At 46.4% G+C, this 26882-nt stretch overlaps 1 protein-coding gene across 5 annotated transcripts in view; it reads left to right on the top strand.

The window, feature by feature from the left end:
• Window positions 1–26882, top strand: part of RNF216 (ring finger protein 216) — a 76514-nt gene that overhangs the window by 27527 nt on the left and 22105 nt on the right. For all 5 annotated transcript variants that reach the window (XM_041462590.1, XM_041462591.1, XM_041462588.1 and 2 more), the window contains 2 exons: window positions 1142–1290; window positions 1737–1815. In XM_041462590.1, the coding sequence (XP_041318524.1) occupies window positions 1142–1290; window positions 1737–1815 (228 nt within the window). The remainder of the gene's footprint in view (window positions 1–1141; window positions 1291–1736; window positions 1816–26882) is intronic.

Consider the following 26882-nt stretch of genomic DNA (forward strand, 5'->3'; position numbering starts at 1 on the left):
GTTGGGAATTGACATTGCTGTTTGTGTAGTGTTGTTGCTTAAAACAGATGTAACTGCACTTCCCGGGAAATACTTGGATTTCAGGACACCATTCCATTCAAGTCAGTCTTGCCATCAAGTGAAGCCAACAACTTCACAATGTGATCTTTGCACTGGATTTCAGAGTTACTAACCTCCTTTTTCTTTTTTCTCTATGCTTAGCAATTTGATTGTTAGGAAAACTTTATGCAACACTTATAGTAAAACAATAACTTGTTTGGCTTTTATTTTCTACTGAATAAACCACTGGTATCTGCACAGAGAACAATTATCTCTGACTTGGCCTGTCTCCTACCTAAGAGTGTTTGTCCTTCGTAATATCACTGTGATCCCAACTTAATTGGGGGGTTGGTTCCTCTATGGTACTACTAACCTCCTTAGTCTCTGATTTAGCTAGCAATTATCCTGGTACTTAGCTGAGCTATAAACAAGTCATTAACCTACTCTGAAGTGTGTCTGCTCCTTTGCCTCAGGATATGATGCTCAAACTGTGGGATGCTGTTGTACTCTGGGATCCATTTCATGTAAATGTATAAACTGGCAGTTATATTTCATATGACTTTATTGAAAAGAATGTAGTGTGTGAGTGCTGGTTCTCAGCAGAGACTGAACAATAATAACGGGCTGATATATGGTCACAATGGACTTGGAGTGAATTGTGATCTAGCTGGCAACAGCATCTTCCTGCCCAGTGCTTGTTTGAGGCCTGATTTATTTAATTAGGCTTGTTCTTTCCGTACTGAACCCATTCTCTGGCAGTCATCTTAGGTGGATTTAGATGAGATGTTGGAAGAAAGTTTTTGTTATGGGGCACTGGCACAGGTTACCCAGAGAAATTGCAGATGCCCCATCCCTGGAAGTGTTCAAGGCCAAGCTGGACAGGGCTTGGAGCAGGCTGGGATAGTGGAAACTGTCCCTGCCCATGACAGGGATTTAGAACTGGATGATTTTTCAAGTCCCAAACCCAAGTTATTCTGAGATCTGCTGACTTTAGCTCTTGCTCTATCTCAGCAAGGCTCTGCACCGATTTGCTTGGAAATATTCTGGATCCTGAGTTGCCTTTTGCTAATATACTGAACCTGAGCCCTCTTTCCAACCCCAGTCAGAGCTCAGCTGCATGGAAGGCAGTTGCACATGTTCCTTCCCCACCAGTGAGCTGGAGAAAGTGCTTCCAGAGAACATCCTCTGCAAATACTACGAGCGCAAGGCCGAGGAGGAGGTGGCTGCTGCCTGTGCAGATGAGCTCGTCAGGTGAGTGTCCCACAGAGAGTGCTGCACTTACTGCTGTGCAGAATTGTTCCCTGGAACTCTATGTTTGTGCTGACTCTGAGATAGGTAGCTTTTAAAGAGCTGGATTATAAATTCAGTCTTCTGCCTTCCCAGGTCTGTTTTTATTCTGCTTTTGACTAGGAGCAGATTAAAATTCAATAGACTTGTCTCCCCCAAGACTTGCTTGCCAGCTCTGTGCTGATCCACCAAATTACATGGTCAAAAGCAGTGCTGAGCATATAATATTTTGATTGCAAACGGGGAAGTGATTGAAGAAATATGAGCAAAAAGGCAATAGTCAGCACATCCTGGCAACAGGCATTGGGTTGGCAGCCTTAGCAACTTCCATGCAGCTATTTGACTAAATCAGCTTTCAGCAAAGCTATGTTTGGCATTCTGCATTAATGGCATCTTGTTTTGGGCTACAGGTGTCCCTTCTGTAACTTTCCAGCTCTACTGGACAGCGATGTGAAGCGGTTCAGCTGCCCCAATCCCCGCTGCAGAAAGGTAATTGGGGCTTACTTCACTTTGGTCTCTTATGGCGTGTTGGGAAGGAGAGCTGGGAGGACAACTCACCCTTCCTAGTAGCAATATCTCATGTGACTGCATGGGGCAGCAAAGTGTTTGCTGGATCCTACTGATCTTCTATAAAATTGGGTGCCTGGACAGGTGAATTTCAGGGCACTGTTGATAGAGGAGGTGTCCTGTCTTTTCTTGAAAGGTGTTGGCTAAAAAAGCCTAATAGACAGTTAAATTCTGTTGTCTGGAGAAGTTGAAGTTGCCAGCACTGAACTCTGGTGTGAAAATCGAACTTACTCTGGGGGAGAAAGCTGTTAATGAAATATGCACAATTCCATTTTAGATCCTGATCTCTAGATAGGTTTTGTTAGCACCTACCCTTCACAATGGGGAATGTCCCAGTGTTGGGGCAAGGAGGTTTGCTAGGCACTAGGTGGCAATGTTGATTCACGTTTAAATCTCAGGTTTTTTCTGTTTTTGCAAAAGCCGAGCTGTTTTCAAAATGTACATATGTCAGCACTAAAAAACAGAATTTAGGCTTGAAAAACATGAATCCTTCAATGGGCAAAATGAATTGAAGTCACTTTTTCCCTAAAATATATAATGCAGCCGAGTAACTGGTAAGAGGGATCAGTGCTGAAATGTTCCTTTCCTACTGCTTCACTGTTTCATTTCCTTCCTAGTGTACTGCCTGTTTCCCCCCTCCCTGGGGTTACAGCATTCCAGTGGGCTGGATTTCTGGTTTCCTGGACAGCTTGTGTTGATTCATTAGCTGAAAATCTGCTGAGTAGCTTTGTGCTCTTCTTAGAAGTCTTTAACGACTTTAGGATTTGAAGTCGAGGGTGAGGAATTTGGATAGCAGGATGTGGTGTCTCAGCATCAGCTGCAGTGGTTCTTCATATTCCTGCTATCTCCTCTCTCTCCAGAATGAAGAATTTCAGTTAATGCTCTTTCTTGCAGGAAATGGTTGCCCTAAGGGAGGAAAGGGCTAATCTAGGGAACTCCACAGAGCTTGGAGAGGATGCATTGGCTTTTCCAGCAGTGCCTCTGGCAGACTTGCTGGTGGTGATGACTGATCCTGGAAGGAGTCCCTCTCTGTTTGGAAGGACTGCACTCACATAGCTGAACCTAAAGCAAGGGGAAGGTCAAAATGTGTCTCTCCCAAAATCTCAGAGCTCTTTGAGGGTGGGGAGAGGAGGACCAGATGGTGGACCTGTTGTATCCCTGTGCTCCATCACCTGGATCCTTTGTCTGCCTTTGGGAGTTTGTGTTGATACCCTCGGGGTCTCCATTAAATCTTGCAGGGAGGTTCATTCCTATCTGCGCCAGCTATGGATACGCTGTAAAGCAAGTGATGTGAACCAGCTGCAAGCCTTCACTTTGGCTGTGTGTCTGTGTGCTGGGCTCAACAATAAGAGCTCTGCACATACCCAGGTCACTGCCTGTGCATCTCACCTGCAGTTCCAGTCATTTGCACCTTGCAGGGACCAAACTGTGGCTATTTGTAACTTGAGCAACAGGCAGGGCTGCCCTGCCTCCTGTGAGTGCCTGGCTGCACGGGGAGCATGCAGATGAGCTGGCACCATCTGCCAGGGCCACTGTGGCTCCAGCTGTGTGATGTCAAGTTTGGCTCCTGGTTAGGTGGCCAGGGCTTGAGTCTTAATATGACAAACAGCAGGGTGGAGGAAAAGCTTAGTTAGCCAAGGAAAAAGACCACTTATCTCCAAGCCACCCTACAATGCATTCTGTGTGTGTGCAGTCTGAGCTGGGGCTGGGGCAGAGGTAGCTTTCACTCAGATTTGGCTGAGTATTGAGGTTTTGCTCTGTAATAGGCTGCTGACTGCACATGGAGCCAGGCTTCCTGGTGACAGGAGGGTTTTCCAGGCCTCCATCTTGGAAGAATCCCTGCATGGAAGCAGTGCTCAAATCTCTCATCTCTAAGGATGCACATTCCTCCTCCCAGCACTACTGAGCAACCCAAAACTGGCAGCTGTGGTAAAACAAGGAAAGGCACGTGTTGCTGGTTGAGTTGTGCAGCACTGGGAGGTGAGGTGCACTTCTGCATGGCGGGGGAAGTGCTGTTTTCCACCAGAAAAGGAAGTCCATCCTCTCTGCTCAGCCTCCCTCCTCCCAAGACCCCACAATTTGAAGACAAGGCTTTTGTTCCCAGCTGCTGCTGCTGCCGGCCCTGGCGCCGTGTTGTGGGAGAGGGAGATGGTTTCCCTTCTTTGCAGTCTCAGCACAAAGCACTGCAGGGCTTTCAGCCAGCAAGAGATGGGGAGCTGAAAGCTGCCGTTGCCATGGAAATAATGCATGCACGGAGCAGCGGAGAGCTTGAAACCCCCAGCACTCCTTTCATAGCCAGGCCACATTGCAGGGACTTGCATTTCCAAGACTTTTCCTTAAAACTCCTTTTCACAGCATGGAATTTTTATTGCTTTATGGTACCCAGTTGTCTGGGTCAGTGCTGGCTGGGTGTAAGAGGTGATGGCATGTGGCTGTGTGGTGTGGGATGGCATTGTCCTTGGCCTGGGCAGCTGCCATTCCTCTGCATCCACAGTGGTTTTGGGGACTGCCTTGAGCATTGATGTGCCTATCTCAGATGGATAAAATTTCTGCTCTTTTGCCTTTCATCTTCAGCTTAGGCTCTCTGGCCACCAGCAATCCTCATGTTGTTTTAATTAGCAGCACTGAGACTTCGTGTTTTAGGGCACGCCTTATTAAGCTGTTCTGTGGCTCGGGATTGATTTGGAGGTGCTGGCTAGGAACAGATGCACGCAGCTGCTTTTAGCCTTCATTTTCTGCTGGAAGTGAGGCAGGTTTAAACTTGCACCGAGCTGTGCCTGAGCACAACCACTCTTTGTAGGGCACACCAGCACTGATAACGAGCGTGAGTCGCACTGAGCGGTTTGCATGGCTCTGAGAGGAGGGGTCTTGCTGAAATAAATTATTGCTTGATCAACAAGACCTAAAGTTGCAGAAGGAGGGGGATACTGTGACACCCGTGATCTCTGTACCTGGTACAGCAAGGCACATGCAGCTGCTTGTGGTTCAGAGGTGGGTAACACTGCTTAGGAGTGTTTTATAGAGTGCGGGGGGAACTGTTTGTGTAATCCAGCACCCAGCAGCAGGGGATGTGTTCAGGATGACACAGCTGTCCAAGGATGTCATCCAACACATACCACAGGGCCCATTACTTTTGTGCTAAAGGCTGGGCCATGCTGCCCAGAGCTGCCCTGCCCGACTCCAGATGTGCTGTGGATTTAGGCTTAAACTGTATCAGGACTTGTAGCTGGCAGGGTGCGTGTGCAACTTGGCAAAAAGATTGTCCTGGTTGGAGAAATTGAGCTTGTCCAGAGTGCCTCAGAGTAGGATATACATATGGAGAATTACTTAATTCTCCTTGTTTTGCAACATGTTTTCCCAGCTGTTGAAGTCTGCTGTCTCATTCAGCTTCCTGACAGCAGTGCAAACATTTTGAAAGTCCCGTGGCCCCATCTCATTCTCTGTTCAGACATTCTTATTGCTATTATCCGTATGTTTTTCCTTGAGCCTGTTTATTTGGATTTGATTGTTACTTGGAGCTTAGCCCCACAGCTTTAGTACAGAGCAGAGCTGAAGGTGGCATTTGCTGTGACAGACCCCTTGTTAATTTCTTCTTAGTGGCAATGACCCAGCTCCTGTGTTTAAATTCCTCCTGTGTCTCCTACGAAAATTTGTTGGGACAAGGAAGAGAAGGAAATGTGGTGTGGATGACCTTGTTACATGTCTTCATAGAGCTACAGAATGGTTTGGGTTGAAAGAACTCTTAAAGACCATTCATTTTCACCCCCCCACCATGGGCAGGGACATTTTCCACCAGACCAGGTTGCTTAGGGCTCTATCCTGGCCTTGAACACTTCCAAGGATGGGGCTTGGGAATGGAGCTGGATGATCTTGTTACATGTCTTCATAGAGCTACAGAATGGTTTGGGTTGAAAGAACTCTTAAAGACCATTCATTTTCACCCCCCCACCATGGGCAGGGACATTTTCCACCAGACCAGGTTGCTTAGGGCTCTATCCTGGCCTTGAACACTTCCAAGGATGGGGCTTGGGAATGGAGCACTCATGCCTGTGTCCACTTGGATCTGGAGACCTGTCTCCCACGTGTCCATGTCAGCAGAATTCTCTAAGCCATCTCTTCATGGCTCTGCCACCTTCCTCCTGAGCTCTGCATCCCCAACACCTCCTGCTCTGGAGCTCTCCGCTGCGCCCTTTTTAAACTTGCAGCGCGCATGGGAACTCTGGGTGCTCTCGGTGCCAAAACCACAACAAATGGCGAGTTTCCGTCTGTCAGCTCGGCTCAGCCCGGCTCAGGCTCTCCACGGCTGGGCAGGCGATTTTCATTTTTCTTCCATAAAAGGACATTGAAGCTCGGCTGCAGCCGCGGTGCCGGAGCCGAGCCGCAGGCAGGGCGAGCGCGATGCTATCGGAGCCTCCTTCCCTATCTCCGCAGAGGGATGGGCCGGAGGGAGGGAGGGACCAAGGTCGAAGGTGGGGTTGAGGTGATTGTAGGCAGCAGATAACATCCCAGTAGGTTTTATTGCCAGGTTCTAAAGGGAGATAGATAACAGGAGGGAGCTCGTGGTAGAGCAAACCTTAAAAGTACAGTCCCGTGGAGGGACGGGCACGTGCGCTGAGCCGTGTGGGCTGTGCCATCGAGGTGGGGAGGGTCACAATTGCTTGGGGAGTGCTGAGAGTTGGGAGATCTTCTCATCCCCAGATTTATGCTGGGCAAGCTGCTTATCCTGGGAGGAAACTGCAAGGGGAACAAGGGAAGGCCACATGTTGGGGGTACTGTCTTACACCTTGATTTTTGCTGTGTGCTTGGAATGGGCACGAGCAGTTGCAAGATTTGAGCGGTGCCAGCAGTAAGTTGATTCTAAATGCCCCTTTCCAGAGAAGGAGCCCCAAATCACTGCTTGCCAACTTGTCACCTTTGAAACACATAGGAAAGGGCTATAGAAGCTTTGAGAATACCCCACCTGGAAAAAGGGTAGGAGTGGGCTGGGTTAATTGCTGTGGTGGGGTGGAGAGACTCCATCAGTGGGAGCACAGGTGCTGCTGCTGCTTTAACAAGGTCAAGTCTGTTTATGCAGTGGTATGTGGAAATGCTTCACTTGATAAATGAGTCTGACAGGAGGAGAGGGTGAGGCCCAGCCTGGAAATGGACCTGAGGAAAGAGGTCAGATTAAATGGGGTATCTGTCTCTTGCAGGGAAAAAAAAAATCCTGCTGAAAGCAGGAACTCAGACTAGCCCCTTTAAAAATAGACTGTGTAAGTCAGTGCAATTTTGAGCAACAAAGCTTACTCCTTGTAAAAAAAGCTTGCTTTCTGCCTCATGCTGCAATATCCAGTCAGTGAAAAGCCAGCTGAAAAGGCTGTTCACTGACCAGTAAGTGCCTGTGTGTCAGCTCCGTACGATGGAGCAGTGCTACCCTCCCTTCATAGTTTTGTCCTTTGCTGTGGAAAGGTTCAGAAGTAATAAACTGAGTACAACTTCATCTGGAGATGGAAATTTAAGCTTCAGCATCTTGTTTAGCCTTTTGTCCCTAGGCAAAGGGAGCCTACAACTATTTAGGCAAGGGGAGCACTGAGAGATGCAGCACCTGTGTTGGTCAGTTCTGGTTTATGGTGGCTGTCTTTGGAGATTGGTGATGGATTCCATGAGGAATTGGATAAGAGCACCCTGAGTGGGTTGTGAAAAACTGTTGGCTGCCTTGAATGTGGAGAATTGGTGGAGTAGCCAAACTCCTGAAAGCTGTAGTTGTGCTGAGACTGAGACCTGCTGCAGGCTGAGATGAGCTGGCAGCTTTGCCTTTTCCTCCTCAATCCCTTTGAAAATGAAAGGGACAAGAGGATTTTCTTCTTTTTCATGCAGACAAGAGTGGGAGTAATGTAACATAGTCACCCTAACATCAGGGAGAAGCCCTAAATCTCTGTATGGACCGAAGTGCTCAGATTCCTTCATTTGTTTGATTTTTAAACAGTGAAACAACTTTGCTCAGTCACTTGTGTGTCCCCACAGCAGGGTAGCAGTGCCACCGAGTGTTCTGGGACTGCTGTGAGCTCAGTGCAGGTCCTTTCCACAGCAGTTTAAGGTTAAAACCCTGCCTAGTGTATTTGCAGAGTGTTGGAGCAGGGTTATCATTTTGCTGCTGCAGTGGAAATGGACTTTGGAGGGGATGGAAAAAGGCTGTTCCCAAGGCAAATTAAAAACATTGTTCTGACCTTACTCAAGAAGCTGTATCTTCCTTCTCTTTCCTCCCCCTCACATTCCTGTCGTAGTAATCACTGATCTCTAACCTCAGCTTCATCTGCTACAGCTAACCAGTTAAAAAATGCACTTTAAAAACCCCCTACACCTAATTTTGCTGTACCTTAGTGCTTCTAGGACAGAGTTATCTTTGAAGGGGCGTGAGTCAGCAGCAGAGGTTTGGAATGGCATTGAGTCAGGGTGCTGATGACTCCTTGGGATGGCCTAACCTGGTGCAGGGAGTGTGGGGAGGTGTTTTGCTTCTCCTTTCTGTTTGCACATAAACAGATTTCAGCAGATGACACAGTCATCAGACTTCCTGAGCTAACACAAGGCTGCTGCAGACGATGGCCATTCTGGAGGCTGTCAGTGGAGTTTGTTTCCTAATTTGGTCACAGTGTGTTCAGGGCTGGCCTGCTTTCCTTTTTTCTTTTTTTCTGGTTTTTTTGTTGTTTTTTTTTTTTCTTTTTAAAAACACCCATCCTTTTCTCTCATTGTTGTGGAGGGGAAGCAGTTTGTATCTGAGAACCTCCAGCTCCTCTCACTTCCTCTCCATAGAGGAAGTGATACTTGAAAGGCCCAAACCACCATGCAGTTCTGAAGCTGATCTTTCCTTTTTTTTTTTCTTCCTTCCTTTGCCATTCTTTGAGTTCATCTCAATGAGCCTGCTGGGTTTTTATGCTTTCTGGGTAGCCATCCAAGCCCTTTGTGCTGGAGGACTTTGGAGTAGTTCTGTTAAGTGTCAGAATGAGCTGTGCTGCAGTTAAATCATAACATTGATTAGCTTGATTTATTGAAATCTATATTTCAAGAGGGAGTGACGTGTGTGATTTCAGGTAATGGAAAGAGCACATGTGTTGCTTTGTACATCATCCCTCACAAGAGGCCTGGTACCATGTAGGAAGCTGTAAATGCCAAACAGGAGAGAAGACCTTTCGGAGTTCAATTGTGTTACAAATCTTCCTGTAGAAGACCCCTGCTTTTCAGTGTCGGAGCAGAGTCAGCCCCAAACCATGTCTTCCTGGCGTGCAGCCACACTTCAGCCCTTCCACTCTTCATGTGAGTTCTCATTCAGCAATAGGAACAGCCAAGGAATCATCACCAAACCTACAGGCTCCTTTATTGCTTTGGTTCTATGCTGGGCTTAGCAGGAAAAGGAGAACATAAAAGGAAAAGACCACATTCCCAGGTGATGCAGTTGAGGATGCAGTTGCAGCAGCTTTATTCAGTGTCATGGGGAGGATTGTGTGCCTTAGGTGGGGGTGAAGCTGTTGCTCTCGAGGGAGCTGCTGTCAGTCAGAGAAGATTCCCAAGCCTTGGAAGCCTGGGGAAATGCTGGGTTACCTGTTCAAACCCCGCTCTATTTTAGGTTCAGAGGACATGTCATAAACAGCTTCAGCAGAGCCTGGGGTTAAGGTGTGGCCGGAGCAGATGGATTAGTGGCATTAAAGGTTTGGCTGTAGATGGGCAGGTACAGGCTGGTCTCAGCAGAAATTCTCTGCAGAGAGGAAACTTCAGTGTGTGTCACTGTGGGATCCCAGTTACCACTGACCTCCGAACATGAGTAACGGGGAAACGGGAGCACCGAGTGGTGAGGCAGCAGGTTTGGAGGGGCAAAGGGAAGGTGAAACACAAGTTTACTTCTAATTTAGTAAAAATCACCTCTGTGTGTCATTCCTGTTTGCATATTATCCTCTAATTAGCCATGACTGACTCACTCACCACTTCCACCTGAAAGGAATGATGTGTTTTGAAGTGTATGGTTTATAATCTCAGTAGGCCAGCAATTCTCCTCCTCTTCTCCTCTCCCCTTCCAATGTCCCCCAAAATGCATTCTCTTATTGCTTTTAACCTTCAAGCCTCTTTTCTTCTGCTCTCTCTCTGTTACTACTCTTGCATTATTAATGGACTGTAGCAACTCAGCCAGAACACTGACATTACTAATTACTACTTGTACCAGAGGAATGGGGAGCAAGATAGAAACTGGGTCAGGAAATGTTGTCATCATAAAATGATAGCATCAGAACTGGAGAGCAGAACTGTGTGTATGGGCAGGTTTGCATTGGAAATGCCTCCTTCACCCTGGAGCACACCTGAACACACTTATCATGCACATCCTCTTTGCTTATTTGCTGCATGCAGCTGGGAAGAGCTCACGCACAGAGAAGGGTTAATGGACCTGTAATTTCCAGCAGCAGAGAATTGGAGTGATAGGTTGTGTTCTGCCTGGCAGCACTTCAAGCATCACAAAATTCACGTGTGCCTCATTGCTGTAGCAGGAAGCCCCTTCCCCTGTTGGTGTCAAAGGCTGAGGAAGCAAAGTGGCTGCGTTTATTTTTGCATTCAGAGAGAGCCTGTCATGCTCTGTGCATTCAGACTGTCCTTGGTAGCACCAAGGGCATCCTGCAGCAGCAAACAGCTCACTCTGCTCCGTGTGAGAGAATACTGCTACTATTAAACCAGAACATTATTTTAGGGATGCAGCAATTAACCTGTGAATATTGGGCATGAGGAATTGCTGGCTTCTGGTTAATGGAGCTGTGCCTCTTCACTCAATTGGGCAAAGCATCCACTTGGGAATCTGGCATCCCTTGGAGGCCTGGTGTGAGCAGTTGTCTGTTGTGTTAGCTTTCCCCTTGAGAGGGGGGCATGTGTGAAGATGGGAGTGTCATTGACTGTAAAATGTGTCGACTCTTATGGTAAGTGACAGTCAGAGAAGGTCGTCTCTGAACGCACGCCATCATCTTTGAATAGTCAAAACAGCTAAAATGCCTCGGTCAGCAGTAAACTACAAACCCAGAAGTGATCAGAGTGTGCTGGCAAATGGCAAGTCCCTCTCCCAAAAACATGCTTACAAAAAAAATAGACAAACTGAAGGCTGATCCCTCCCAGAGGCATGACTTCAGTTGCTAGTGATGAGAGCACATCCCTGGGTGAAATGTCTGGCTCGAGGTGGCAGATTCCCGAGAAGTCTCTTGGAGACAGTGAAGGGACCGTGTGTGTCTTCCCTCTCCATGCTGCTGGTCCCAGAATGTGACTGCCTGCCTGTGCATCAGGTGGGGGCCCCTGTTCTGGATGGATGTGGGGAAGCATCAAAGCAGTCGGGGCTCAGTCCCTGCCAGGCGGTCGCGGGTCTCCATGAGCTCGAATCTGCTTCACTGACATTCCCAGGAAGGCGGGAGGCCAGCGCAGGAGCAGCGTGACTCCCTCACAAGTCAGATGGTAACTCACACAAAGTCAGCTCGATATTTAGGCTGGGCAGACTTGACAATATCCCCTTTCAAAGATTATCCGTTAAACTGTCCTAGTCACACACCGCCTTTGGCGCCTGCCTGAGCCTTTTGTAAGGATGAGCAGTATTTAAAAGAGAGGCTGCCTGCTCTAATCTCTGCTCTGTGGGCTGTAAAACCCATCCTGCTGTAGCTCACCAACTTTATTTCTCTTACTGATGGTAATAAGTGTAGGGCTCTTAAATCCTGGCTCATGTTTTATCCGTGGTGTTGGTGGGGCTGTGTGTTATCTTGAAGCGAGCCCAGAGCAGAGCTTTGCTGGTGCATTTGAGGGAGAGCAGACATTCCCATGAAGTGGGAGCTGGTGATAGGCAGTAATTTCTACTGTATTTAATAAAGCCATTGTGAAGCTGGAGAGGTCTAGAGTTTACAATCCCAGTGTACTTTTTTTTTTAAAAAAAGGCAAGTACTGATTTGCCACTAAAATTGAGCATTGTCAGTGAGGCAAGTACTCTGTCCAAAATTTCATGTGCACGTTTTTAATTAAAAGGCAAGAGGGTTAATGAAGCTTTGAGTGCATAAGGCCTCATTCCCTGAATTTAATTTTCTTTAATTGCTCCAGAGATTGAAATTCCCAGCTGTGGTTATCCCCTAACATGTGAATTAAGGAACCAGAAAGGGACAATTTGATTTGTCTCATTCAGTGCCAGCTTCTTCCCCTTTGAGTGAATTTTCATCTTTTTGGTTGAAAGGGGACTAGATAAAAATCCTTAAATCAGTGTTTCAGCTTCGTGGTAGAATTGGCAAAGCTGTGACCTGCTGATACTTTGGACACTGGGGATGAGCTGAAAAACAGGGAGTGTTTGTGCAGATTGTGTTACTCTTCCATTATGTATTGCAGATCATGAGCAAATAGTTTTTATTCTTTTCCTTCCCCAATACCTGTCATTGCATTCAGGATTGGTGGGGTTCAGTCAGCAGAATTGCATGGCACAGCCCCAGTCAAACCAGCCTTCATTAGTGTGCAGTTTCAAAATTAAAAAAAAATTTTAAAAGGATGGTTTGGGGGTTTGTTGCTTGGAATCATGGTCTAAGCCTTCTGTAAGTGTCAGGGTCTTTTTGTATGAGTTCATAGTCCAAGCTCTGTCCATGGGCAAGGCAAAAATCTAAAATGCAGCAGATTCATGGACTGTTGGGATAATCAGTGATGGGAAAAACCTGTTCCAGACTTCATTATAACAAAAGCTGATGTCCCTTGCTGAATGCCCTGTATGTTTTGTACTAGGCCTCTATTGTGGCAGTTATTGTTGGATATTCCAAGGCTGCTGTACATTTTTGTGTCCTAATGGGCTTGTTAGCAGCTGTAGCCTTGACTGGCTGGTTAATAGTAAAGGATGCTTCTAGCAGCAACAGAGGACATCAGGGGTTAATTTAATGCACACCTAACACTGGAACAACAGCAGCCACAAGTGTTTGGGGTTTGTCTTTTGGAGGTCTTAGCTGTCAGAAATCCTTAGGAAAATATGTAGTAACATCCCCCTTGATCTGGTGGAGACTTGCCCTAAGCCTCCAGCACGTAGTACTGATAGATAAGCATCCCCTGCCTGAACAGGTATTTCAGAGCTGTTGGGCTCTCCCAGGTGGCTGCAGCTGAGCTGTGGTGTTTGTGGTGGTTCCTGCTTTTGGGGGGATTGTTTTGGATGAACTGTGCTTTGTTTTCAGGAAGATATCCTGTCCCTCCCTGTTGCTGTGGGACAAACCACCCTGTAGGGACTCCTGCCCCGGTCATGGAGCTGGAGGGATGTGAGTGTGACCCTGGAGGTGCACATTTGATTAAGATGGACCATTAACCATTCATAGCCATTGAATCTCTACCTCAGTCTGTAAAACCATTTGGATTAAAAAATTGAATCATTTCCTGACATTCTTTCACCCATCCTTACTTCCAGTCAACCTGCTCATCTTTCAGCTAGGGTCAGCACAAATTCCCCTCTCAGACTTGCACTTCTGACCTGGAGGAATCCACCTTCTTTGCTGCTGCTGCCCAACACCTCTCCTGTGCCTGTGCCTTGATGGTGTGAGTGCCCTCTGCCCTGCTGAATAAGTAATGGCCAGGTTGGAGCGCGGGGCTCGGGAGGTCCAGGGCCCGCCCCGTGCGCGGCTGCTCCTCCCGCCGTGGGCTGGGGGAGCAAAGGTGATGCTTTAAGTGGTCTCTGTGCTGCTACCAGTGTAAACAGAGCAGATGTTTCCCCGAGCCAGGGGAGCATTAATGGAATGCATAGGCCCTGGCTGATGTAAAACATGGCAGCGAGTTTTGGGGATGAGGTCAGCGGGACTGAAAGCCGATGGGAGTTTAATGTTGAGGCTGCCTCTCCGAGCCCAGGGGTCAACTGAGAGAGCTGTGGCTAATGGAAAGGCAAGTACACTTGTCATAAATCAGTGCCAAAATGCTGAACAGGCATTGCTATTGCTGGATGCCACAGCCAGGGATGGTTCTGTAACCACCCATGAGCTCTTGTTCCTCACTGGGTGTCCTTAGTGTATGTGTTTGATTTTAGAAGGGACAAAGAGGCTAAAAATGGAAGGTTTGGGGAAAGCTTTACCTCCATGTACTGTGAGAGCTCTGCATGCCTCACCTGCTTCACTCTGTTGTTCATGGAATCCTGTGGTTGCTGCATCCCATCCACGTGGGGATTGCCAGGAGGGCAGCCAGGATATTGTTGGGATACCATTTTAAACAAGTTGTCCTCGTGGTCAGAGGAGATGGATCGTGTTTCTGCTGTGGGGTTGCTAGGAAGTCCTGAGGCACCAGGAGGCAAAGCAGGCTTGGCACTGCTTAGAGATCATGTGGTTTTTTTAAAAACAAACGAGTCTTGTAAAAGTAAAGAGCAGCATTTTCCAAGACAATGAGAAATCAGTTTGCTCTCCAACCAAGCAGCGCATTTCCTGTGAAGCTGGATGCTGTAACGTGCCATTTGCCAACAAGATAAGATGGCTGTATTTGTTCAGTGATTTATCCCCTGTGAAGCCAATCTGAAAGAATGCTTTATTGCTCTATTTATTTTTTCAAAAGAAGCTTCTTTGACCTCATTTTTTTGTGTAGGGAGCATGCATGCCTTTAAGCTAAATCTCAAAGCCTGGTCAAAATTGGGGTCTGTGTTCAGGGTTGCAGCTTGAAACACAACATCCATGATGCCATTCAGAAGCCAAGAGGTGAGCAGCTCTCCCCGAGGCTTTTTCTGATTGAAAACCTCATACACACCAACAAAGCCAGTCTGCATCTTAAAGGCTTTGGGCTTTTTTCCTTTCTGGGTCCTCCTTTAAGGGCAGAGGTTGAAACAAAACAGATGCTCTTGGATGGTGTCTCTGCTCTTAGAGGCAGTTGCTGTACAAGGACTTGGCTCCTGACACGTGAGGGGAGGATGCTCCCTCCTATTTGCAAGCGGATGTCAGGCTTAATAAAAAACCCAGATGATCCCCCTGAGTGAGAGGTATCAGTGCTGTTACTGCGTGTTACCTCCGTCCCTTACTTTGTTTGTGCAATTATCCATGTAAGTAAAACCTGAAAGTGCCTCCTTACAGCACGTTGTCCCCAAAGAAGGGAAAGGATTGCAGCTATCGGAGTGGCCTGTGGAGAGAGGGATGGATTTTTCAGGTAGCTGGAAGCTGTGCCAGGTTGGGTGTTTGCTGGTAGCCTGCTACTATATTTAGTTTTTCTTGGCCTCCCGGAATGAGGGCATTGAACCTTTCTAGATATGGAGATAGGCACAGCACCAGGCAGCCCTGAACACAGCTTGCCAACTTATGAGCTTTATTTGTTGTTTAGAGCCTTGGTCTTCACTGTTCTGTGTCTGGGGTAGAGGATAATGAGATGAGGTCGTGTGAGCAAGAGTTGGTTTTGTAGCTGTTCTGTCTGCAGGTAACAACTGGGGTGTTTTTCAAGGAAAGCTTCTCTTTTGGAGGGTTTTGTTGTCCTGTAGCTTTAACCCTTTGTGGTGTTTCAGGTGTGCAGAGTGAAGAACAGGTGCTTTGCAGGAGTTATTAGTTGCCTTTTCCAGTTTTGTACCACAAACTAGCATGGAGATACTTTCAGACAAACTTCTTATACTCTGAGATCCTGTGAATAATCTTGACCTACCTACCCATGGAGTTTAATGAAACATTTTTTTCTTCCTGGAACTTTATTCTGATTGCAGCTGTTGTACAAGCTATAGATTTCTGGATTTGTCAGAAAACCATGACTTCAGACCACTGGGATTTTGGTGGGTGGGTGAAAGTGCTAACAGATTAATGAGTCTCACTTAGCATCTCCATCTGCCAGACTAAACTGTGTTCTGCACAGGAGACTTAACACAGCTGGTTTGAGCTGGTCTCTGAAAGCAAAGCATCCTTTACCTAGTCCAGGCTGACCCCTGATATAAAAAACCAAGCACTGCAGTGTCCTGGGTATATTTGCCCAGAGGAGTTGTGGATTCCCCATCCCTGCAAAGCCAGGTTGGATGGGGCTTGGAGCAGCGTGGGACAGTGGAAGGTGTCCCTGCCCGTGGCAGGGGTGGAACAAGATGAGCTTTAAGGTCCTTTCCAGCCCAACCATTTTGTGATTTATTTCCTTTCCTTTTCCTGATCCAAACACTACTGTGAGCTCAAGGAGTGCAAATGAGTAAAAACAATGGAAAAATGCAGAGAATCCCCTGAGGACCAAGCAGAAGCCTGGGTCCTCACCAACACGTGGATCAGCTCCCTTTTCTGACACTTGAACTCACATGCTGCTGTGACATTTGCAATGACTTTCCTGTGCCTTACCTCCATAAGGAGATAAATTAAAATGCATGGTATAAATGAGATATCTCAATCCCAGCAAGGGTGGCTCATCCCAGGGGGAAATGCTTGGGAAGAGCCATGTGTGTAGCAGTGCTCTCACGCTGCAGTTGGCTCCAATCTCTGTCACTGCAAGGGGCAGCCTCAAGGTCCAGCTGTGAGCAGGAATGAGATGGCCTGATGAGGCAAGAGCTGCTGTGCATTAGCTGTAGCTGTTGGTTTTTCTGTCCCCTCCTGTGAGCTCTGAAAGTTAAATGGGAATGAAGTAGCTGCTGAATAAGAGACATGTTATCCCTCGCCTGCATCCGTTTATAGGTGGCAAGTTGCCATGGCTAAGACACTGATCAATTGTTGCTCTGAAATCTGGGGTTATTCTTCAGCTTTTTTTTCCTAGAGAAATGGGATCTCTGCCATCTTCAGTGCCCAGGAAGTATCTGCAAAAGTGAGTGTTGGTATTAGTGTGAGTGCCTGCACATACATACTCTCCTGCTGTTCCTGGACACCCATTCTCTTTTTTCCCCTGCCTGTGAGACTGGATAAACAGCCCAGAGGCACTGGGGAGCTCCAGGGTGTGGGGGAAAGGCTGGCCTGGCTGATTTGGTTATGTAAAACTAAAAGGCATTTACTCAGTGCATTGGGTGGACTGTTCTTGTGTGTAATGAGTTGTGCAACTGTACAGCCATACCACAGCAGACTGAGATCCTCTGACAGTCCTCTGACTTGTCTCCCACATGGAATCATTACAGCTGCTTGTCAGGAATATGTAAAATTCCCGTGATCTGCTTGCATGTGTTACTCCAGATTGCTTTCTGCTCAAAGTGCCTTTGCAGTATCAGTGAACCTTCTTGCTGCTCTCTGTGGGTTTGATGACATGCTATCCCAAAAATTTGGACTGGATCATTTTTCTGAAGTACCTCATCACTATGGAGAAGTGAAAGCAGGCAGTGCCAATTACCGGGAAAGCTGTTGCAGTCCTTGGACTTACATGTTGGGCATATGGAGTCAGATCACATTTTCTTTATATTATGACATCAGTGACACCGAGTGTTTTGTTCTGGTTCTTAGTCAAGAATGACAGGAAGGTAGAAGACCCTTAGAAAAAGTTTTAAATTATTCTCTGCAGTCTAGAAATCTGCCTTACAGACAGTAAGATGTTAAAGCGAAGTCTCTGAGGAGAAATGTTGAGATCACTTGATGAGTCTGTCAGGGTACACCTCCAGAGATGTGTGTAACATTTTAAATGTAACAGATAATGAGAAGATAGTATTAAAAGTTAGTATTAAATGTCTAAAAGGCAGAGCTGGCTGAAAACCTGTGCTTTGAGTCATCTTAAAGCTTTTGGATCAAGATGGAGATCCTGACTGAGAAGGGGGAAGGGGAAGACTTTCGACTTAGTTGTAAATGGAATAAAAGGAATAGATGCTTTTATAGGATACCCGATTTAAAGGTCACTTTTGGCTCATTCTGAGTTGAAATCTGTTGCTGTAACATCATTAGTCTGCAGCCCCACCATTTCCAGCTGTGATCCAGCTAGATTGACCAGGCTGAGCCAGCCTAGGTGTGAACACGTGGCTGACTGAGAGCCATGGAGCTGAGGGACTGCAGGGAATGGGAGCCTGGATTCAGTAGGTAACACTTCTGGGAATCCTGTGGTGTGTTAATTAATGCTGCCAGGGGAGAGACAACCTCAGAACACATGTGATTCAAAAGCAAATTCACAGAAGAATTTAGAGAGGGCTGTTAGATAAAGTGCAGACTGTCCCTGGCCCATGGGGAGCAGTGTGAGGAGCAGCATTCCTGCCCTGTCCATAAGGAGCTTCCTCCTTGCCCTCCAAACAGCACAGGTCCAGGTGGACTTCTCCTGACCCTACACTGGGTCATGCTAATTGTGCTCGTGGAGGAACTAAGCAGCATTTTAATATTCAGGAGTAAGAGGTCTGTGTGAAAAGGGCTGTCGGTCATCACTGCATCCAAAATTCTGCTTTTGACCTGAACTCTGCAAAGCAGCCTGTTTTTGTATGGTGCTTTGTTAAATGGCTTTTGTTCAGGCTGAGGGTAGTTGTTCTTGTGTGTGTGCACTGAGAGAAAGGTTATGCTGCAAATTAGGGCTCCTGGATTTTTCCTGCTGGACCAATGCATGTGGGTGTGTGGGGAGGTCCTGCCCTGGGTTATTCTCTGCTCATTTGTTTGTGATTCTCCACTTAGCACTGAATACAGATGTTTATGCATATATTTAGAAAAGGCTGGTCTGGAAATAAACTTCTCTTTGCAGCACTCCACCTCCCTCAGCTTCATATTTTAAGACTCTTTGTTCTCTCATAGTAATTTTCCAAGTGGATTAGTGCAGGTCACCAAGGCATCCACATCAGTGAAATACAGCAAGATGCTGCTGTCATCTCCCGAAACACTCCAGCACTCACCCCATTGCTTATCAACCCACACTCCAGTAATCCTAATAGCTATGTCAGAGCAAGATTAACAGAAAATCCAGGCAAATATTTATGGTTCCCTTCAAGGTATGTATTAATCAGAGAATGTGGAGCAGATGCTTTGTGAGGAGAGCTTGGAAACCTTGTTCACATGGGCTGAGGAGGGATTCTGCCAGGGTGGGTAAGCTGCTGCCAGCTTGGGGAAGAGACATGGGGCAGACAATGCAGGAAAGGATGCAAGATTCCCACGTGGAATGGGAGAAAAGCAGCTACAAATGAAAAAGGGAGGATAAGGAGCTGTGTTTGTTCTCCTCTGTGCTATAGCAGCATTGTATGGCAGCTCAGCAGTGAAAGAAAGCACAAGAAACAAAGACAAAGAAGAGGAGGAGCAGGTTGAGAAGAAAGAAGCAGAAGAACCACGCAGCAGGGTGGCATCTGGGAAATGCCTGGGGAAGCAGCACTGGATGGGAGGTGGCAGTTTTTAACCATGGTGAAAACTGGATCCCTTTTGTCTATGGGACTCTGCAGGTTCCTGGAGTTCAGGGAGTGATAAGAGTAGGGCTGGTGAGATGCAGCTTCCTCCTGCAGTGTACAGCCAGTCCCAGGAGGATTGGGTGCCTGACTTCAGTCTTGTAAGGGTGAGAATACTTCCCTGGTTTTAAAACATCTCATAAAAATATCTAAACTAATACTTTAACACAGGCATGTCAGTGATGACCAGAACTGTAGGAAAATCTAGTGAGGAGCGTGGTGGATGCTGCATTTGAGCTAAAGTCAGACAGAGACCAGTCTCTGAAGGAAGAACTGGGAAAAAAGAGAGATCTACTCCTGGCTGTAGCTCTAAGCTCTAGGAGATGTCTGTACTGTCCTTAGTGTGCTATAGTCAAAGACTGCTTTGTGCCTGGGAAGGGTAATCACTAATGCTTATAAATATGGCTTCCTCTTTTCCAAAGGGGAAAAAAAAAAGCAGGATTCCTTGTAGTTTGTGTGAGTTTAGGGGGTGTTTTGTTCTGGCTCAGCTGCAGAGCTGTGACACCAGAGGGAGTAGGTGAGCCTCGAATAGCTGCTTTCAACAAAAACCAGCAGCAAATAATCACAGCCTTTGCAAGAGGTAAATTAAAACCATCTCCAGCCTGGAAAACATGCACAGCTCAGCATCTTTTCTCCATAAATATTTCCCTGCTGTTGAATCTCTGTAACCCCTTTGGAGCCCAGCAGCTGTGCTCTTCCCAGCTTGAGGTGAGCCCCCTCCTCACCATGTACTCCTGAGTGGCTGCTGGGCAGGGATTTTGGAGCTGAGCTCTGTGGCTCTGTCAGAACTTAGTGGCTTGGAGAAATGAAGAAAGTGTTGGTATGAAACCAGTCTGGCCTTCCTGCATGGCATTAGTCAGCTATCCCCATGGAGCAGTTGTTAGCACTGGAGCAGTGAATTTGATTTTTTCCTTACGTGTTCCTGTTGCTGAAGCAGCACTTCAGCTGTGGAAGAGATTGGTCTGTGTCTTCTGTCCCACTTTAAATGTGGGGCTTGTCCAGTCTTTGCATATTTAGCAGGACCATTTAAGGAGCTGGAAGTGTGGGATTTTAAAAAAAAACATTTATGTGCTCAAAGCCAGAAGATGTTCTTTCCCACCCTATCTTGATGGCATTGCATCCTTGTCCTTACAGACACTGCGAGGTGTATGTGGAATTCTGCTCTTAGAAGCTGAGAGAGAGCTGCCATAAGAGGGCTCCAGAGCCCTGTTCTTGGCTGTGTTCCTTTGTGGACTGATCTTCCCCTTTTTCTTTATCAGTATGTCCAAGCTGCCTTAGCGAAGCCCTCTTACACCTGCTCTAAATATTTTTTTCTATTGCACTGCTCAGACAGGTTACGAACATGAGTCTCTTCATTTTAACCAACAAAACAAAAAATGTTCCTACTACAGAAATGCCTTGAGTAAAGCTTATTTCTTTGAATAGAGGAAATTTGACTTAGGAAGACTCTTTCCCTTCTGCTGGTGCAACCATAACCCCATAGCAGGAGCTGTGTCAGTCCAGCTGCAGGGAGAGCAGCCCACGTTGAGAGGTTCATCTGTATGCAGGGTGCTGCCTGCCAGTCTGGTAATGAGCACAATGAGCCTGGGGATGGGCTTTGGGCAGGGGAGGGAGTCCTGTTGCCATGACAATACAAATTGCAATGGATGACTCTTCAGATAAAAGCATCACGTTTTTAAAGGAGAAAAAAAAAATGTGTGAAACAATAGCAGGAAGATGGTGTGAGGGGAAAAATACAGTGTTAAATAATAGCAGAAAGATATGGTGTGAGTTCTAGCTTTGAGATGCAGCTTGGGAGAAGAAGATGGGGCTGTAGGTACTGATTCTGGACATGTTCTTCCCCTCAGGGTGTGGAGAAGCATTAAGAAAATCAAGCAGGAGCCAGGCCTCCTATGAATAAGCATCTAGCAAGTTTTCCTTGCAAATATTTGGATGTGCAGTAATGAGTTCCAGTAACAGCTGAGTGCTGACTGCACCACGGGAGGCTCTGGGGCCGTGCAGTGATAGCCTGGTTACCACTGGACTGGCTGGGCATGGTGCAGATGGACAACTGTCCATATTTCTGTTGTGCCTCAAGCAGATTCCTCTGTGTTACCACTCTGGAGCAAAGTCAATAAGCCCTGGAAGCCAGGGGCAGTAAGGATGTATTTACAAGAAAGAGAAGTCCAATAGACTAGTCCTGCTCTAGGGGCTTTTTAGGAATCTGCTTGCTGATCCTGTTTAGGTGGGACATTTCTAATCCTGCTGTGAATCCTTGTTAAAGACAGGCTTTGTTTTTAGTCATGGCCGGTGTAAGATCTGTTTCTACTTTGAACTGGCACCTTTTTAACACAGACTCCAAAGATCACAGTGAAATTGGCTTTTTTTAACTGTCACTCTCTCAAAGCTGTTCACAAGGTGAGACTAAGCTTACCCAGTTGCTTGTAATTCAGGATGTGTTATGATTCCACTGGTGTCACAGCCAGTTGTGTTGAGCACAAATAGACATTCCAAGGAAGGATGGGATAATTAGAAGCAATCCAGTGATTCTTGTGACTGTATAAAAATAACTGGACTTTTTTAAGCATGAGTTATTTTTAGGAGCCTCGTGTCAAAAAGGGCTTGTGGAGTTTTGCATTCAAGAGCAGTAAAGTCAGATGTTATAAGTCAGATGTTATACCTGCTTGGGGGTTTTTTGGGGGAGTTTTTTTGGGGTTGTTTTTTTTTTGGTTGGGTATTTTTTTTTTCTCTGAGTAAGATCTCTACTGAGGGTCTTGCTTTATAAAATAAATTGGCACTGGAAGTTGTTGGGATAAGTAACACAGGCCACTGGCTTGCTGGCAAAGGAACATCAGCCTCAGGTTTAGCAGTGGAACCCCAGTGGCCCAAAAGTAGGTAGAGGAGATCAGATTTAATAAGACTGTTTTAAACAATACACCCAAAGAAAGCTTGCAGCCTGGAGCTGGGTGAGGCCTCGCTGACCTGTATTTATTTTGATGGTTTATTGTGACTTGTGGTGGGGGGAACATTCTCCTGTCCTGTAATGAGACTGCTGTAAGCCAGGCTGGTTTTCAAGCTACTCCTGAAAAGCTGCTCTTTCAAGGAGAGGTTCTAGGTAGATGGTCAAAACCAAAAAGTGAAGTTTTTGTGTTTCCTGTTATAATATATCCTCTTTGTGCTCCTGGGAAGTCAAGCAATAGTGTTTATGTATTAAAAAAGGGGAGAGGGTTGAGGATCTTTCTCTGGCTGCTGGGCAGCATTAGCCTGGCACAGCAAACCCTTTCACAAAGGTACTGGGTTGTAGAATGTGTCACCAAAGGTTCAGTTTATGTACCTGAATATGGATAAATGAAATTGAAGATAAATATTGGAATATGCTCTATTAGTGGGACTTCCTGGAGATCAGTGGGAGACTTTGGCCAGGGTGAAGCAGTTTGTCCTAAGGTCTGGTGTGGGACAGAGCAGTATTTTCTGTGATGTAAAGGGGAAGAAGACATCTTGTGTTGTTTGGTTCCCTTCTGACTGGAACTCTTTGTTTAAGAGGCTGGTGCTGGGGATGGGGGAGGCACCATCCTTGCCTGTAAGAACCACTGTAAGGAAGAGACTTGGAGCCACTGCAGCTACAAAGCAGAGATTCCTTGGCTTACCCTAAAATTATGAAGCTCCGACTCTGAAATAAAAAACCTCCCCCCCTCAAAAAAAAACCCCTTCAATAAGAGATGTTTTGGGATTTTGAGCTGCCCTGTGAGCATCACACTGACTTTTCTCCCCAAGCACTGTTGTGCTGTTAAGACCCGACAAGCTCAGGTTAACTTTTACTTCTGGGCTCATAATCAGTTTTGTGGTTTCCACCCAATACTGCTGCATTGTTTCATGTGTTTCTGAAAGTGAAACAAAAAATGAAAAAAATGAAATTGTCCTGTCAGCTTTTCTTGTAGATATATCTGAAATACAAGGTCCAGTGTGCTGCTGGTGGGTGTCTGTGCAGGGGCATCTCACTGGCATCTGTGTGTTAAATGAGTTTAGGTGTGGCTGTGGTTAGTGGTACAAATGTAAAAGAATGCTTTTTCCTTAAAAAAAAAAAAAAATTAACATTCCTGAATGAAATAACTTCTGATTCCCCTTATTTTTTGGATTGAGCATGCCCGTAGTTGAGGCTAGAAATTCAGAATAATATCTAATGGTAGAAACATAGATGTTTGTTAAGCAAACACAAACATGCCACAACTAAAAGGCCAAATGCATTCTTGATGTAAATGAAATTTTCAGCTTGTTAATTCCAGCAGATCCATCAGTAGGATTGCATGGACTGGAGCACACTGGGTCACCAAGGGAAAGGCTGCATCTGCAGTGCCCGGGCTGAGCAGGGGAGCCTGGAGCAGAACTCCCTCAACTGCCTGCTTGCTGCTGCTTTTTTTTTTCTTTCCCTTCCCTTTTGTCTTCCTTCAGAATGAGCCATCTGTGCTGCTGCTCTGTCTGGTGCTGGTGCCCACGTGCATCCCTGACGGAAGCGGGAGAAAAGCCCTTTAATCCTTATAAGGGACACGGCAGTGGCCTCTGCTGCTTCCGCAGTTTTGAGGAAGTCACTGAAGTTCCTCTTGGTTGACTCCCCTCTGCAGAAATGTGATAGATGGGTCTTTTCCTTTTATGGCCAATAACCCTGGTTTTCCCTTTGCAATAAAATCCTGGGTCAGAAGTGGAAGCGAGAAGTGGGGCAGGAGGAGAAGGGGCTGGTCTTACCGGAGCCCGATGGGTGGGGATGGAATTTGCAACATAGTGAATTCTAGACTAAAATAAACCAAGTTACAACATCGACCCTGAGGTGATGGGTTTGTTTGTTTGAAGGCTGCCATAGATTTTTGGTCTTGTTGCTTAAGACAGCAATTAGGAATTGTGACTCTCCTTAATTTCATGGGGAGAGGTTGATCTGGTTCTAGCCCACCATGGTTTTCATGTCTGATTGAGTTTAGATAACTTTGATTGAGTCTAGATAAGCATAGGAGAACAATACATACTTCTTCTCTACAATCTCCTTTACATCAAGTGAAATGTCTTGGCTTCTTATGGATGTCTCAGAATTCTTTTCTTCCTGAACCCTAAAGAGCCATTTTCTATCCCAGTTAATGTCTGTGCCTGATGTTTGGCACTGGTGTCACTCATTAGCTGGGAACAGGTAATGTCCCTCTGCGTGGTAATTGCTGATGGCTTGGACAGCCAAAAGCCAGCTTTGTCAGCCAATAATGTCTTTTACAAATCATCCCTGGCTACAAATGGTTTGATGAATTTGAACCTTAAAAGTATTTTTCTAATAAAGTCAATCTCCTGTTTCTTGCTAAAAGTGCTTCATATCCTGTTTCACGAGGTTAATGCAAATGGTTCATTTGGCACTCAGTTAAACTGCTGCTTTTTTAAGTGGTACAGCTCGTGTTTCTTCCTTGCAAAACCTATTGGCTGACACTTTATTTTTGGTTCTTATGTGGCACTTGAGCTCTGAAATTAGGATGAAAAAAAGGCAGTAACTAGTTAGGAGAGTCTCTCATGACGCTTCTGGGATTGTTTCATTCCAGCCACCCCTCACTAGATGACAGTGTCTGGTTGCAGGAGTACTGTTGGGACTTCTCTCTTGGAGAAAGGTGTCTCCATTCCTTGGTGGGTGACTGGGGTTTGCTGCCATGGAAATCATCTTCTCCGGGGTCACTGACTGGTCAGCAGGAGCTAAATGCTTCCCCACGTGCTGGGGAGCCACTTTGGAAGTGGTTTTCAGTAGCATCCGCATATTCTTCAACCCTCTTTTAATGGTGGTGTGTTTGTGATTGTGCTTTTTCCTTTTTTCCTTCCTCTCCTTGTCTTTACAATAGACATCCTGGGAAAATGAGAACAGGATCTGGAAGTTGCTGTGAGGTGGGGAAATGGCAGAAACCGGTCTGTGTCTAAATATCTCACTTGTGCTGCCAAAATGGTTGATTTAATCTTTGGGCAACGCACCCTCTGTGTTCTTGTCTGTGGCTCGTACCCCTGTGAGGGTGTTGGACTTAATCCTTTCAGAGGAACTGCATGTACAGCATAGTTTAAGAATCCACCCTTTGGACAATGTAACCCCACAACACGAGTTTTGATCCTTCCTTACATCCAGCCATGCCAAAGCTCTGTGTACTTGCAGTTCCTGTATTTTTTCCTTCTGTATGGGCATAGGAGGAGAGAGATGGTTTGTGTGTGGTAAAGGTGACCAGTGAACCCAAATCCTGCACCAGGAGCATCATTCCTCTGTGGCCTGGGGTGTTAGGATGGCTTTCCTTCTCCTGAACCAGCCAAGATTCTCCCCTCAAAACCAAATTGTCATCAGCAGTACAACATGAAACATTCCAGTTTGTTTTGCTGTTGTAGTTGGGTCGTGGCAGAAATTACTGCTGCTGCTTGGGAATGAGCTGGGTCTCAAACAGATCCCTGCAGATGAGGTGACTTGTGCTTTTTGGGGGTTTTGATGGTTTCTCTGCTTTTACAGATAACAGGCTTGCAACATCTCTGGTTTGTAGACAAGTCATGCCATGCAAATCGTTGAACAGTGTGCTTCATTAAACTCGTGTGCTCATGCAGGGGAAGAGGGGAACCAGTCTTTCTGATGGGTGTTTGTGAGCATGGCAGAAAGGGAACTCTCCAACTGGGATTTCACAACTCCAGTGTTGCAGGGTGCTGTTCCAGTCTCACTCCTGCTGTGTAGGGCTGTGTCCCACACAGCTCTGGGACCCCACAAACCTTGCAGAGGTTCCAGGAGTTGTTCCCGGCCTCTCTTTTTGCAGCCTCCTGCCTGCTCTCACGTGGCTGTGCGGAACTCAGCTTGTCTTGCTGCATTACCAGCTGCTCTTGAGAGCTGCTGCAGGTGCAGAGGCTCCCTTTGGAGTTGCTAACTCAGCTTAGCTTCAATGTCTGCAGATCTGAGGTGGTTTTTCTCTTACTCCAAAGCGTTTCCAAGCCCCGCGTTTTTTTCCGCGACTAATAAAAAAGTGAATCGAAAGGGATTATATGACTTAGCTGAAAATTAAATTACAGGTTAAACAATTTTTCTACTTAGAACGTGTCCTGAATTACCCTCCTTTGGCAGGACATTGCAGCACTGCTCCATTAACCTGCCTGTCCCCCCACGGGAGTTAAGGCAGCTTGATCGGCTTTGGTCAAGATTAGGCTGGGCTGGGGGTCAGCAGCCACTTGGCTCGATGGCCTTAGGTGGCTCTGTCCTCTCTGCCCTGCTCCTTGTGGGGCTGGTGGGTCCTTCCCAATGTCCCTCTGCTCCTTGTATCCTTGGGAAGGCACATTGCATCGTGCAAGGCCAAACAACCTTAGCAGAACTGTAAAAACACCCACAAATTGTGGGTTTGAGGGTTTTTTCACCACTTCTGCAGCAAACAGAAACCCAGGCTCAGCTGATGGGTGCTTTAAGTACAGGAGGGAATGGGAACATCACTCAGGGGCTCTGGAAGAGGAATCAGTAAGTTGCCAGCACATTTATTTCCCTGATTAGTTTTCTGCTTTATTTTGTTTTATACTTGTCTGCTTGCTATATTTTCTTATTGTTATCCAGATACCTGTACAAAGTAATAGGTTTTATGCTGCAGGAAGAAATCCAGTGCATTTCTGCACTGGATCTCAGGTGTGAACTCTTTCACCATGTGGCACTTCTCAGTCATTTTGGCTTTTTTAGAAGTTCCAGCAGGCTGCTGCAGGGCTGTGGGTTCTGGTTTCTCCACTGCCTTTTTTAAACCCAGCAAATGAGCTG

This window comes from Pyrgilauda ruficollis, unplaced genomic scaffold, assembly GCF_017590135.1.
Source record: "Pyrgilauda ruficollis isolate IOZ18807 unplaced genomic scaffold, ASM1759013v1 scaffold16, whole genome shotgun sequence".
Taxonomy (NCBI): Eukaryota; Metazoa; Chordata; class Aves; order Passeriformes; family Passeridae; genus Pyrgilauda; species Pyrgilauda ruficollis.